The 16,075-nt window shown below is 35.9% G+C and overlaps 1 protein-coding gene across 1 annotated transcript; it reads right to left on the minus strand.

The window, feature by feature from the left end:
* Window positions 1-303: 303 nt before the first annotated feature.
* On the minus strand, window positions 304-14,665 carry LOC128984238 (uncharacterized). Its single transcript, XM_054403539.1, has 4 exons — window positions 14,411-14,665; window positions 13,424-13,969; window positions 10,528-13,341; window positions 304-378 (listed from the first exon to the last, which is right to left on the minus strand). The coding sequence occupies exons 1-4, from the start codon at window positions 14,663-14,665 to the stop codon at window positions 304-306; spliced, it is 3,690 nt and encodes a 1,229-aa protein (XP_054259514.1).
* Window positions 14,666-16,075: the final 1,410 nt, after the last annotated feature.

Consider the following 16,075-nt stretch of genomic DNA (forward strand, 5'->3'; position numbering starts at 1 on the left):
ATCGTATTGGGAACCAGGGTCGCTACCCTGACACCCCGGGCTACTTGATCGACTTTCATCGTTTGGGAACCAGGGCCGCTCCCCTGACACCCTGCGTCATTTGACCGACTTTCGTTGTTTGGGAACCAGGGTCGCTACCCTGACACCCCGGGCCACTTGATCGACTTTCATCGTTTGGGAACCAGGGTCGCTCCCCTGACACCCCGGGTCACTTGACCGACTTTGCCGTCATTCGCCGTTATCGTTCGGGGTCCGATTCCTCTACGTTGTCCCTCAGTTTAAATCGTTTTAAACCGTCAGAAGTTAGGAGTTGGTGATGATGAGCCTCACAGAATAAACCTTGGTGTTTCGAGTCTGGACAGAGTTCTGAGCCTTCTCCTACAAAATCAAAAACCATTGCGACCGTGTTTAGGTAAAGACCTCGCTTGACCCCTGGAAGTTCGGAAACCCGTGCAGGCTGAACTATTTTGGGCACCGATTGAGATATTCCGAACACTCCACCGAAAACACGGTCACAACATACATTTCATTGTTTTTCTTGGCGGAAAAAGTAATGATTTATTGTCTTTTTTGGATTGCTGACTTGGCGGGGAAAGTGTTACCACTTAGTGGTTTTTTGTTAGATTTTATTTATTTTTGTAGAAAATTAACAGTTAAAATAAAAATCCTCTTTTCTCTGATATATAGACCACGGCACAGCTACATCTCATTTAATTTCAATAATATTGTTAATGTAGAACTAAATTCTACATTTTTGGTCTTATCTGCTTTAAACAGATTAAAAACTTTTTGACACACGTACCAAAATTACTATTTAACAAACCCACTGGGCTTAAACTCAGTTTCAAATTTCATCAATGCTCATCTTGAACAACATAAAATGTGTTGATGTTACATAAGTGTTCTAATAATTAAACCCGTATATCTAAAGACTAGTGTAAATTGAGCCCTTATTAGAGATGTAAAAATGTAATCAAACTAATTAGGTTTGTTAGAAATAGCATAAGGCAAAACAAATATTGAATAACTCATTTATCCTAAATTTACATATCACTTTTTAATTGCTTGTTTAACATATGTAGAGTGATTTTCCCGATCGTTTTATTTGTTTTAGTGTATCAAAACATAGAACAAACCTTAGTACTAGCGTACTAGTACTAAGTTTCAAGTTCCTAGGTTTCATGTGTTTTGATAAGTAGTATTAAACTGTTAAAAATGACGAGCTGCTGTACCAGTGTACCATCGGTACACTGCATTTTTCAATGGAAAGTATCGGGGAATATCACTGCTCTAAGTAATTTTATATAGTAAGTAGTTCAAATCATTCAGTATACCTGAAAAAAATACTTTATAAAAGTATTAAAATAATTTTTCAGCTGTTCCTATGAATTTCTCTAACATTTATTTAATTAATTAAGATTTAATCGCAGCTGGTCCTTCTTTTGTTTTGATTTTAATCCCATGTTATTTAAATGGGCCAAACTCGTACTTTGAGGGCTTGCCAAGGGTTTATGGGTCAACGCACCGACTTGAGACCCTCAAAAGGCACATCTACACGCTAAGGGCTTTCAAACAACATAAAAAACATTAAAATTGAGCCAGTGGTTTGGGCTGTAGGTCCGTCAACATTTAAGGAGAAGAAGGAGAACACGGAAAATTTGTGAATTTTCAAACTAGTTTTTCTTGGCTCAAACACAACCGTTTTTTAAATTCTTTTTTTTAATTTTGTTGAGAATGATTGCCCCTATCCAGTAGATGAACAATTATTTTATTAGCTTTTGTTTCTTCAGAGCTATAGACGAGTAAAAAAGCCACTTTGTCACGTCATGTATATATACACTGCAGCAGCTGTGTACCGCTGGGGGACTTGGCGGGGCGGAACGCTGCCGCGTTCCTTAATTTGTATATTGTTTAAAATAAACCGTTTGGAAAAAAATATAGGTGAGGGTTTTGTATTCACGCGCATGTACGTGTTCCAAAGGAAACTGTGTTATCCAATAACACCAATATACAGTTAATTTTTTTTTTCTCCTCGTTAAAATAAACAGTATTATAAAAGTTTTTTTTATAAAAGAGTAATTAATAGGCTTCCAAATAGCTAATTTCTAATCTATTTTAAAGGGTTTACTATAACACTGTTTATACTTTTAAGCCGTGCTTGGTCGAATACCTCTTGGAAAGAAGATTAGACTATAACCACAATGTAAAGGAAGGCAAGGTAAACACACTTGTAAGTATCATAAGTATCATAATACATGTTACTTAAACTGCTTTCTTAGAGTTAAATCTGGGGTAGCGGATTTTTATCCCCCTGGAATTTTACCCCCTGGGCAAACGTGACGTCACAAACCAGGGGGTAAAATTCCGGCCGCGATTTTTGAGTTTCGTGACATCAGCTCGATGGATTAAACGCGGAATTTAACATATATTTTCACGGTTGTGAGTTTAATCAGAACACATCAAATTATAAAAACCTAGAATGTACGGCCCGGATTTTTACCCCCGGAATTTTACCCCCGGAATTTTCCCCCCCGGATTTTTACCCCCGGATTTTTACCCCCGGAATTTTACCCCCGGAATTTTACCCCCTGGCCAGATGTATAAATTAGTGAGAATGATTAATTATCGTCATTCAGTTTTAATTTAATGGTAAACATTTTATTATTAAGTAGCCTATCTTAATTTATATGTGACATTAACTAATCGAACAGGGTTTTAATATTAATTTTGAGATTCGAGTGTCAGGATTCGATCTTTGAAGCCAACTGTTGGTTAATATGATCAAAATAAAACAGCGAATTCTGTTTACTTAGTTGAGATTACAAAATAAATACAGTAAATAAAGATAGGCTACTAAATAATGATGTTTACAATTAACTAAAAACAGAAATGAGAAAATCAATTATTCAATTTCTAAAATCAGCCAGGGGGTAAAATTCCGGGGGGGGGGGGGTAAAAATCCGGGGGTAAAATTTCGGGGGTAAAAATCCGGCCCGTACATCTTCAGTTTTCTAAACGCTAGTTATATGGACAGGGGGTAAAATTCCGGTTTTTATCGCTAATCTAATTAATCACGCTCTGACTATTTTCATTAGACTTCCAAATACGCGGGGGTAAAATTCCGGCCGCGAACAAACTTTTGGCCGCTCAGGTTACTACATCATAGTGACGTCAGCTTTGCCCAGGGGGTAAAATTCCAGGGGGATAAAATTCCGGCGACCCTAAAATCTTACATCATAATATTTAATAATATTAATCATTGGATCATATTGAGTAAAGTAAAGGGGAAGCTGGTCCAGAAAAATAATATATACCGACCAGTTTAAAGTGAAGGTACCAGAACGCAAAACTAGTAACATCACCACCTTAATTTGACAGTCTTGAAGCGCTACCGCTGAGCCACTATTACCACGGCCACCTTGCCGCTGCCTTCGAAGTGGCAACATCGCAAGTAGGGTTTTAACAGCGGTTTCGTTTGGAGATAGCTAATGGTATTTTTGTGTATTTTTCAAGAATACGAAAGCTTGGTTAATGGCTATGAAAATATTGACTCCGCATTAAATAAACAAAAATTAATTTTCAATTTACTATTGTTTTGGTTTTCAACTCTATGTTTTATTTTCAATCTATTAATAGTATTATGTTCATAAATTTTATAATACGCAAATTAATGAGTTGGTGTCACCTGTCTGCTATGTTATCTTATGGGACGTCTGGCGATAGACAACACTACTTATAAAGTTGCCAATTCTACCAGGCCACGGCCTGGAGTTAAAGGTGGCCGTGCTATAACTTACCAACTAATGGATTAATACACGCCAAAAATTCTTATCTTGAATACATAATTAACATAATTATATATTGTGTTAAGTTAAGGCAACACTATTAATGAGGAATTGCACGGAGTGTTCACACAGTCTTTTAGTGAAAATTGAGTAAGTTAAATTGGATATTATCGGATTTTCGGCGGGAGATAAGTTGTTAACTTTGATATTAGGTTGGTAAAACTGGAGAGTTTGCAAACTTAGTGATTTTGTTAGTTATTTGACATCAGTAATACCCAAACACCGTGACTAAGGAATATCTCTTACTCTGATGCCTGTCATAAGTATTACCAGAGGTGAGATAATTATACAGGATGAGACAGACCACCCGTACGCATATTTACGTACGTTAGTACGTTTTCACTTAGAAACACGAAATGAAATAATTCCTCGCTAAATCACCTACGAAGAATCCATTTAAAATACTTAGAGCATGATCATATAAAGCCAATTAGGCCAAGCACTTAGTGGTCCAGAAATGGAGGTCACGGGTTCGAATCTCGAAATTTACTTATGTCAATCTATATCTTATTATACATTTTTAGAAAGGGCTTGCTTAGAACAACATTTTTTTTAAACAGAACTCAATTAGTTTAAAAATGGAGGCCATTATTGAGAGTTATCCCCATACTTACGTAATATCCTGTATTTTCGAAACCGCTAAACATGTTTTTCGTTCTGATTCGAAATTCATAATCCTGGTAAACACAGCTTTACAATTATGTGTCACATGTAATAACTATCAAAATTATCCTTTTTACTAACATGTTTTTTTTGTAATATGGGCCCTGTAAATTAAAAAAATCAAAGGCAACATATGTCAAATAGCGTATCAAACTAAGCGTCTTGTTAAGATGAACAACTTTCCAATTTACACCTAGAGTCTATTTCATTGAGTATTTGAGAAATACACCAAAAACTAAACTTTCCCATATAAAATGCATATTTCTTTTAAAAGCCTAAAAAAAACTGTGCTTGGATCATGTTCTAAGTATTTTAAATTTATTTTTCGTCGGTGATTTAGGGGGGAATAATTTTATTTCAAGACAATCAAATGAGTGGATTTTACTGAAATGCTTTGGGAATTTTCTAAAGAATTGGAAATAACTTAGTTAAAATTATTTTAGTCATTAAACTCCTCTTTAAATACAAATGTTAAAATGATTGATAGGTAGCTTAAAATATGTTCCGTTATAAAAAAATATGTTTATATCTAAAAATATATTTAATGACTTTAAGTAACACTATTTGATTTACTAGCAAAGTACCCGTCATTCGTACGGCAATCGCATATAAGTATAAAATGTTTATCGCAGTAGTTATAGGCCTACTCAAGCTTTGCGTTTGCAATGGGGGGGGGGGCACAGTTTGATAAAATTTGCTTCTTTAAATTTACGGTATACTCTTAGTATTACACATCTACCATAGCAATAATGTTCTGCCAATTCACCTAAACAATAAAGAAAAATAAATTATTAAAGATTCGCAAAATATCACAAATTATTGATGAAATTAAAACATAAACATAACTGTAAACAATCCTACTATGACAGTTCCATTGCGTATCACAGTTTTTTGTTGCTGCTTAGTTCAAAATTAGCAAATTAGTTCTGCATCCTGTTGGTATATCTTATAGCTCTTAATGCTTTTGCATATCAAAGAACCAACTTTTTAGATGAAACAGCTGCCTAAATTCTTTAATTCCCTTTAAATATGAATCCTCATAAGGTTAACATGGGGAACTACAGAGCCATTGGGGCGGAGCCCGCAAGGATTTTTGAGATAAGAATATGCCTATATGTTAATCGGAAATATGAGCTATCTTCATGCCAAATTTCAGCCCAATACGTCAAGTACTTAATGGGTGATTGAACTTCAAACAAACAAACACGCAAACTTTCACATTTATAATATTAGTAAGATTTTACTGTAGTCAAAATAAATAAATAATTATGTAATAATTGTATAGAAAACTACATTTAAACAATCTAACTTCCTAATCAAATGTAAAACAAAAATTAGAGAAACTGTTATAGAGTTTCCCTGGTAAATTGTACTTTCCCCCAACCAAATAAATTTAACCATGCAAACATGTTAGCAGTTTGCTTTAACTTTATAAACTACTGCATAATAATTATAGAGGTACTAAGTTAAACTACTTTATTTACTTCCAAAAAATTCTAACATTTACAAATTCATACAATTTAGCTACAAAAGTTATTCTAGTGAACAAGAATGATAAAATTAGCCTATGAGAATGAAACACACATTCTAAAAATTCTGCAAGCAAATCAGTTAAATATGTGTTAAAATAATTTGTGTCTTTAGTGTTTAAAATTTGACACTAACCAAAGAAGGATTTTTAAAGATAAGTGCTCAGAAAATATGGCATGCAATATTCCATTTCCATTCATATATTCTGTGCACAGTATTTGAGTTTACATAGCATAAAACATGGTTTAGCAAAATACCAACTCAGGTAAGTCAAACACAAAAGACGTAGTTTTTAATTAGGTTTGCAGTAAACGTTAGAAATAATTCTAAGCCCAAACATATATTACTACTCATAGTACACGATTTCGGTTTTGAAATGCAGTAAAACACTTCTCAGTGTTCGGTGATTTAAAATGTATATTTATGTTGATTTGCTTTTAGTTGATCACCAAACAGCTTTCATCACTAGGCCAAGTCCAACTTTTGCACTAACTTACAACTAGAATAAGATTTAGTTCGAGGTTCCACAAAGTCACAAAGCAAGCGTCACCGACAGAATAATAAGGAACATTGTTCACTTCGTCACGGTTTGTTAACATTGCAAAACAAAGCAATTTAGAACGAGAAGGAACGAGGTTTTTATATTTGTTTCTCGTGTAGTAATTGTGGTGTCTTTAATCATCAAATTTGTAGCTCGAAGCCCATATAGATATGCTGCATCTGTAGCGTTAATGAGAAGGTTAATAAAAGTCAGCTGCATAAAACTAACGCCATACTCTACTAGGTAGAGACAAATATTTACAAAGGAGCCTCAACCGCTGTATTTACGTAGTCAACAAAGCTGTGCAAAGATTATAGACATCTTGTTGCAAGGATACATGGAACAATTGTCGTCGTATCCTGAAAAATCTTCACTTATCTTCACGTATCTTACAATCACCCACAATATATAACTGGGTCATGTAGCCTAATACATTTATTAACACTATAGTTCGGCCGCTTAGAAAACGACCTGCGCGCTAATGCTAAACCAATGCTGGAGGAGGTCGCTTTCTAAGCGGCCGAACTATAAAACGGGGTTTGAATAAATAGTTAACTGTCGAATCATGTCCATGCATAATAGCTTTTGTAAATTTATTGATTGTACAAAATACGATTTTCAGCATTCATTCCATAATAGAATCTATGGATTCAACGACAGAGTTAAATTCTGAAACTTTACATTTAAAACCGGATATCCCAACTATAAAATTGTAAAATTGTTCGTAAAAGGCGTTGACATTAGCATATTTCATAACTAGGCCATAAAATGACTCTTTTCGTCCCAAGCTCAAGTTTAAAAGCGAGGGTTAAACAATAAGTTAATACAATAAGGGGAAACAATAAGTTACAAAAGATGAAATCAATCGATACATAATTTCGATACATACGTAGTTTAAACCTGAGTTTACAACAGCTGAACTTTACTCCATAAGGACTAAAAAGGCTCTTTACTAGCTAGAGACTAAAAAGGCTCTTTGTTTTCAGTACTGTATTCAAAGTTAACAATTTTACTATTCTTAACTTTTCATTATAATTTTTTGAAAGAAATTAGGAATTTAATTTCTACTATGACAGTATTTTCTTAGTATTTATAGTATATTATGTATAGTATTTAACTAGAAGGTAGCTAAATAGTTGACTTAATAATGTTAAAGAATATTTGTTTCGGGCCAGAGGATACAGCCCTGTACGTTTGTGGTTTGTGATAGGGCGGTATAGAACCATGATGTAATAGCTTGCAGGGGCTGCAAATCACATTACATAATAGCGTCAACTACACCTGCTCAACAGTCATGTTTGTGAATACAACACCTTCATGTGTCAACACAAATCTACCATCTAAACGCTGCTAACTCCGCATACATCAACACAAACAATTAGACATTCTATGTGCATTCCCTCCATACACACTTACACATTATGATGAATTTACATTACACACTGGAAGCAATTAAAAATATTAAATAGCTATTACATAGATTCAAAATAGTTAAAAGTCTAGTTATAGTTCCCCAAAACAATCTCTACAAATTCTTCTGTTGGTGAGTTGTAGTCAGAATGGGAATGCTTTGCTATTTTAAGTTCTTTGCAATCACAAACTAATAACCCTCTAGGCTGGCGTCTCTATGAAGTGTCGTGCCATATGCGACCGTACCAGATGCGACCCGTGCCGGATGCGACCCAAGAATTTTGACTGGGATGTCAGTAATGAAAGTAAGTCTATAAGGACATACAAGATTTTTTCAAACAGAGTGTAAACTTTTTTTCTTAACAATTACTTAACTTAATTTGACTCTAAAACAATTAAAGCAATTGTCTGTAAAATTAAATCTATACTATTATAAAAAAGAGGTGGTTGCTGTATGTATGGGAAAAGTAAACGCGAAAAATACTGGTCGGATTGGGCTGAAATTTGGCATGATGATAGCTCACATTCCCGATTAACATATAGGCATATTCTTATTTCAAAAATCCTTTCGGGCTCCGCCCCAGTGGCTCTGGAGTTTCCCATCCCATGTTAACCTTATGAGAAATGAAATTATTGAATCTTAACAGCTGTTTCAATTAAACAAGTTGGTTCTGTTCTGTGATGTTCAATAGCATTAAAGTTACAAGGATTACCAACAGGGTGCAGCACTAGCACTATTATTTCTTTTACATTTATGACAACAGCTAATTTGCAACCAAAAGGTGAGTGAGCGTAGCGAACGAACTTCAACCTGGAGGCGAGTGAGCGTAGCGCACGAGCTAACCTGAAGCAAAGTGAGCGCAGCGAACGAGCTCCAACCTAAAGGTGAGTGAGCGTAGCGAACGAACTTCAACCAGGACGTGATTGAGCCATGCAAACGAGATCATCTTGAAAATTAAGAAGTTAAACGGGGCAAAGCCCGCGGGTTACAGCTAGTGCACAATAAAATACTGCCACCTCAACAAAACTGCAGACTAAACGAATTTATATTTGACCGATTGGACTTTTGCTAAAATATTTCTTTACACAGTCAGATGTATTCCCTGTGTGAATCAGATTAGGTTTGAGTACTTAGGATTGCTGCTACAGGGGAGAAGATTTGAAGAAGTTGTTGGACGGTTAGAATAAGCATACAAGGCTAGATAAATATAATCAAACAAGGTACGAAAAGGCTACCCTACTGTGCATATTTTAATCAATGACGAAGCTAACTTAGCATCTATAGGAACTAGAGAATCTAATGAATAGCTCGTTGGGCCAATATGGGGCTCTGGCGGGTGATACGCCTTACTGACACGTGTATATAGTATTTTTATGAGCTAGTAGTATATTAATATCGGCTTGAACAAAAAATCTTCTATCAAACAAAGAATCGCTAGCGGCACTCACGCTACTAGCAGGGTCGCTACTGGCACGTAATCGTCTCTAGTGTATCATAACGTATCATCTGGTATCAGAACATCGCTTGGCTTGACTGACAAATATCATCTCACAAACAAACACAACAGAATATGCAACAGCTTGTCAGAAGTCTCCATATACACACTGATACACACTGCGGCCTTCCTTGATAATGTGTATTTATATTCATTTATGTAGGTTTATATTTCAACAGCATTTCACATATCTCAAAAACTACAATGATAACACTTAAGTTTATAACAAAGATTGGAGAGGCAAACGGTAACTTATTACTAGGCTAAAACAAAATCCTTATACATATAATAAGTTAAGGCGATTTCTACGAAACACTATTCCTCCGTTGATAATGGACGGATTTTTACAAACGAGGTGTCATAATAAAGTATTTGTTGTGTAAACGCCCCCTTTCAACAATTCCTGCAATAAAAGACCTCGGGCTTTGCCCCACAGGCCATCAAAATCCCAATGTATTTCTTATGAAGGAAAGATTTTGTTAACTTAAACAGACGAATTATTTTGTACTAGCTGAGTACCCGTCCTTCGTCCGGGGTAGATGTATGTTTAAATGGTGCTTTTTGAAATCTGAAATTAAAAACATTGTAAAATAAGTAAACTCAAGGGAGGTGAAAAAGTTTTAATATGAACATGTTAAAATAAAATATATATTTACAATACAGACTTATAAACAATGTTTACAGCTTTCCTATCTTTTGTGAAAATATACAGGTTTTTTCCACTAGAAACACGTGAGCAAGCAACGTATAATTGCCCATGGGAGAAACATTGTGTTTCCAAATAGAGGCCTGCAACCTGTAGAGTCTGTCCTTGTGCTTTATTTATCGTCATTGAAAAAGCAACCTTTAAGGGGAACTGAAGGCGCTTAAAATTGAAGGGTAGGTTTGCTGTTGTAATGGGAATCCTGGGAATGAGTACTTCTTCCCCCTTTGCAGAACCAGTTAAAATCTTAGCTTCTATGACATTTTCTTTTAAAGATGTAATTAAAAGCCTAGTACCGTTACACAACCTAGGTGGCTCTAAGTTCCTAAGTAGTATTACTGGGATTCCTAATTGCAATTCAAGCTTGTGCGGGGGAATACCAGGCAGTTCCAAGGTGTTAAGAAACTCAACAGGGTAGTGTAGTGCTTGCTCCTCTTCTGTAATTGAATCAATGGACAAATAAGATTTAACTTCACCATGAATAATGTTCATAATTTTGCTGTTTATTTTGTTCACATCGTCATTTTTGGGGGCTAAAATTGCTCTGCAGGATAACCATTCAGGATCATAGTGGTTGTTTTGTAAGTCAGGAAACACACTTGCTATAAGCTCTTCCGCAGAAGCAACCATGTGACCAAAGCTTTCTGGGAAGGAAATCATCTTATGTTGGTCAGTTTTCATTCTACCTTCACCAATCTTGAGCAAATCACCTGAAAATTGTCTGGCATCACAGTCGTTATGGAGACTTACCCTCATATTTTGAACCAAGTGATACTGCTCAATATGACTCCATAGGACAGACTTTTTCAAACAGGAATTGATTTCATCTGCTGGAGTTCCACGTTGGATAACTGGTAGGGTTTGTCTAAAGTCCCCTGACAACAAAACAACTAAGCCCCCCATTAAATCTTGACTATTTCTGATGTCTTGAAGTGTTGCATTCAATGCTTCAAATGCTCGTTTGTGAGACATTGTACATTCATCCCACACCAGTAATGTACAACGTCGGAGGACTTCAGCTCGATCAGAGGTTTTGCTGATATTGCATTGTGTGGTTTCAGCAGTTGCTAGGTTAAGTGGTAGTTTCAATGCAGAATGTGCAGTTCTTCCACCAGGTAGAAGTGTTGAAGCAATGCCAGAGGATGCAATCGCAAGAGCAATGTGATTTTCTTTTCTCAGCTTAGCCAATATGAGAGTTATAAGAAAAGTTTTACCTGTTCCACCTGGAGCGTCTAGGAAGATAATTCCTCCTTTTCTACTCTCAATCCTCTCTAAAATTGTATCATAAACCACTTGTTGCTCGGGTAGAAGTTTTGGTAACATCTCTTGTACTTGGAGCTGCATATCGTCGATGTTATATGCCATTTCTTTTAGAAGTTCAGGGTTGATTCCATTCAATAAGTTTGGAGCGGGTAAGCCAAACGAACTTAAATCTTTCCCACTCATAGACTTCACCAGTTCTTGGATATTCGTTAGGGCCTCATAGTAAACTATGTCATTGTACTGAAGGTCAGGGACGACTTCCCTGTGTCGATGTAAGATATCATCAGACAAATCATTTCTGAATGATTCCCACAAAGTTATAGGGCTTGACAACTCACACGTACTTATCAATATTGCAAATAGATGGCGTACACGAGAAGCTGAGCGAGTCAGAACAGCTTCTTCCATCGTTGACTCCCAATGGTTGTCATTCTCAAGCAGACCAAGGGCCTGACAGGCTTCTCTGTATGTGCCACAAATTTGGTTATTTACTGTCCTTAGTTGTTGAAAAGATGTAGGGCCTCTTACTTTATGAAGAAGCAAACGAAGACAATAGCACTCAAAGTTTGCCGGATGAACAGTATATACACGACCTAATGCATCTGAGTATTTAACATCTGCATAACCATGGACAGGTGTTCCTTGAATTCGGCGCCTGAATACTTTCTCGGTTGCGTTGAAAGTGAAATAGTGTGGAACTTCATGATACAAAAGTGTTTTTGCAAAATCATCATTTTGGCATAGATCAAAGAATGCAGTCAACGTGGTTGGTGGTGGGTTTTGCAATCTTTCATTCATGTTTTCCTCATTAAAGTATACCCGCTGACCATTTTCTAGGTGTACTGATAGATGAGTCACAGTTGGTTTCCTCTCATGCACTGGGAATCCAAATATGCGCCAAGCAGCCTCATTACTACTTAAGTAACGTCCGGTTTGATAAATAGTCACTTCATCCTTTAGATTGTCTAATTGTGCGCCTTTCACCAAATTGAATGCAGCTTGGTCACTTCCCTTGTGTATGTATTTACAAACGTACTTTATGGCCTTAACTGAGCTGCAGTATTCTACATTGATGTGCGCATTGAAGATCTTAATCAAAGTTGGGCAATATGGGACAATCCAGCGGTTGTCTATCTCCACAGCAACATTTCCAGCAGCTTTCATATTAATATGACCCGTGAATCCACCATCATGTGGACTCCGTCTACGGTACATAGGATAACCATCATCATTTGTTTGGGTGTTTTCAATCAGGGGCCTTGGGTAGTGTTTCGTACATTTGCCGTCTTTCATGCATGGAGACCGTTGGTTGTAAGCACCACAAGGTCCGTGTACCATATGTTTCAGTACATACTCATGAAGAACCGGATCAGAGGTACGTTCTGGGATTTCAGAACTAATGACACTGTCAATCTGATTAGGACGGATTTTTTCACATAACCAAAGGAGGTAATGGATGTGAGGTAATCCACGTTTCTGCCACTCTACAGTGTAGATAAAGCATCTGACAGAGCCAAAAACTTCCCCTTTGTTGATCACTGCGACAAAAATCTTTATTTTTTGATGAAACACACGTGAAACAATGTCATGTCTGTCTGTTGCTTTCTGCCCTGGAAGCAAGGATTCCAATATTTCGGGCCATTTTGGATTGCATGTTAAAGTTATAAATAAGTCCGGGCGACCGTAGTTTTTAACATAGGTCAAAGCGTCTTGTGCCCTTTCACTTAAATACCTCGGAGATCCTACAAAACTTGAAGGAAGGATAACAGATTGGCCAATATCATTAGCACTCAGTGTCGCATCATTGTTCAAAGCATCTCTCAAATGCACGTAGCTCTCAGCCCTAAGTTTTTTTTTGATTGAGCTTAATGTACAGTAGGCGTTCAGTTTCTATTTTGGCGTACATGTCAACTATGAACTGGTTTAGGAGCTGTCTATACCTCAAGATAGTATTAAAATCGTCTTCGCGTACCATTAACATGTACGCATAGAAATCCATTGACGAAACCTTCTTGTTTGTAGGGAGATTAGTATTTGGATCCATCATGGGGATACCAAAATGATACCCCTCTTGTCCTTTTGAGAAAATTAGTGGGTATTGTAGTGCATCGTAGAAGCGGTGAGTTTCAGACACTCGGAGAAGATTGCCATCACGTTTCCTTAATACAATGTCTCGGCTCTCAAACTCATTTCCAGCAATGACAATCGCCACTTCATCTGCAGTAGGAGCATTGTACCGGCGTTCATGTTCACCAGGTGGACGGCGGTCAGCACGAATTACAACTTTGTAGTTATCTGTTGGAAGAAGTTCCATAGCAGTTTTAAAAGAACGTACTAATTGATTTTCTTCATGAAACATTTGCTGTATATCTTCGACCGTTGTACGACAAACACCAGGTATGTTGTTGCAACGTGTGTCTGTTTCAATGTCCTGATCCCCAATAAAATATATTTGTAGAAAGCTATGGGGCTTTCCTGAAGGAGGAAGAAGGCTACCAATGCGGTGATAAACTTGTCCCTGAACAGTAAAAGTAGTATGAAAATGAGGAACAATAGTCTGACCAGATGCTCCAAAAGATGTCATTTGGAAACACATATTATATTTTCTAATATTTTGTAAGAAATCTTTTGATTCCCTTGTTTCTCCCTTGAGCAAAGTGAGAAGGGGTTCAGGTGGCTCTTCCAAATGAGTAACTTTGACTTTGCCACTTGAGCAACACATTCCAACAGATTCTCCTGGCCACTTGGCTGCTCTGCAATGCCTACATATACTATTAATATGTCCAATTGAAAGAAGATTGTGGTTTTTGTAATCAATTGTTGGGTCATAATTAAATGCTATGTGTTTAAATGAATCCCACTTTCTTGTCATAAATTGTTGCCTGTCATTTCTTCGAGCGAGTAGGTTGGCTTCATGCTGTTCATTAGTTTGAGTTAAACGCTGTGCAGCGTGTCTTACTGAATCCTCTTCTCTACGTAGCAGACGCTGTTGAGGAGTTTCTTGGGACCGTAGGTAAGCAATCCTGTTAGCATTGGTTTGTAATCGAGCCTGACGACGTTCTGAAGTTTCAGAAAATCGTTGTAGTGCTGTAGTTTCTGCGTTTTTTTGCAGACGGACTTGTCTCTCTTGAAAGGACTCCCTTTCTCGCAAAGATGCCATTGCCCTTGCCTTAGCAGGACGACTGGAGAGGTTGCTCTTTTTTCTTTTAGGCATTTTAATATCCGAAAGTCCCACATGTATGTTAAAAAAGATTAAATTCCAATAAATCAAAAAAAACTTTATATAAAACTTAATATATCAAAAACTTTTAACTTTCTAATTACATTTAAAAAACATTTTCAAAAAATAAACAAATAAAAATCTCATATCCTTTACTTACTTTTAAATTATAAAATAAAACATAGACAAACAATAATTTACAACATCTGGTTAATATTATGGTATAGCATTTAATTTGAATGAAATGAAACAGGTGATCTTGCTTCTAAAAAGCATTGCTCACTCAGCATTGAATATAAAAAAAAACTTATTATATACTATGTGAACAAACAAAAACATTAATACTCTTACTACTAAAACAAAACAAACAGAAACGTACTATTTAGCTATTAAATAATAGGACTATTTAGTATTTAGTCCTACTATTTATAGCTCCTAATATTTATGCACCAAAGGCAAAGGCATATATACAACTTTTTTATTGTTGTTTTTAATTTGAAATATTTGTATATCAGCTTAGAATTAGTAAATTTAATGTCATTCAAACAATGTTATTGCAAGGGTAGGTTAAGTTAAGAGGAACTTGGTTGAAATTATACATGTAATGACCTTGAAACGCTCGTAAAAAGATATTCATTATTAGAATAGAATGTAAAATCTACAGGAAGTGTAAAAAGTTATAATATAGAGTAGTAGCTACCTCTGGATTAGAAAACATCATAACTCTATGGGTAGTAATATGAAAATATGATTTAAAAATTTGGGAAAAGGCTAATGGTGTGAAAAATATTTCTCTCAAAATGGCAAAAATATACAATTAATTATCTCCTTGAGAAAAAAGTTTCAATTTTTAAGGTGTGTGCCCTACTCTAAACACATGTTAATTGTTCAAAAATGTTAAAATGATTCAAGTAAATGTGAACTTTATAATTTCACTATTTTTACACCAAACTCTTTCAATACAATTATTCACATTAGCAAAATTTTAAATAATTAATTAGGGTTGGATACAGCATCAGATATACAATCTCACTAATTTCATAAAATAAATAATCAATGAACCATCAAATATAAGAATAAATAAACATGATTGTAGAGAATATTATATGCCTCCTATTTATAAACCAGCTGTGGCATTGTGAATTAATGTGGTTTGACAGTTCAGCTTGTTTACATTTGGGTGGCATAGCAAATTGTAAACATTGTGTTTGTTCTCATGGCAGCCATGGAGACCAATCAATATTTACTTTTAAAATCCTCAACTCAGAACTTTTAAAGCCAAAGGGGCACCGCCCACGGTCAGTATCGAAGTGTGAATAGTCCTATTATGGTCCTTGGTATGGTAGCTATATTTCTGTAAAATTTAAGCCCAGTCAGTTCAGTAGTTTATGCGCCTATTAGTAA

This window comes from Macrosteles quadrilineatus, unplaced genomic scaffold (genome assembly GCF_028750875.1).
Source record: "Macrosteles quadrilineatus isolate MER2022 unplaced genomic scaffold, UCM_ALF_1.0 Scaffold_2__2_contigs__length_208266976, whole genome shotgun sequence".
NCBI lineage: Eukaryota > Metazoa > Arthropoda > Insecta > Hemiptera > Cicadellidae > Macrosteles > Macrosteles quadrilineatus.

What these genes read in the sequence shown, in the direction of transcription:
- LOC128984238 (XM_054403539.1), bottom strand. Translation starts at nt 14,665, where the DNA reads ATGCCTAAAAGAAAAAAGAGCAACCTCTCCAGTCGTCCTGCTAAGGCA. An exon ending in TACGTAGAGAAGAGGATTCA is followed by an intron (nt 13,970 to 14,410) that starts GTAAGACACGCT and finishes TTTACTGTTCAG; the next exon opens with GGACAAGTTTATCACCGCAT. An exon ending in AATTGCAATTAGGAATCCCA is followed by an intron (nt 379 to 10,527) that starts GTAATACTACTT and finishes TTGATTTTGTAG; the next exon opens with GAGAAGGCTCAGAACTCTGT.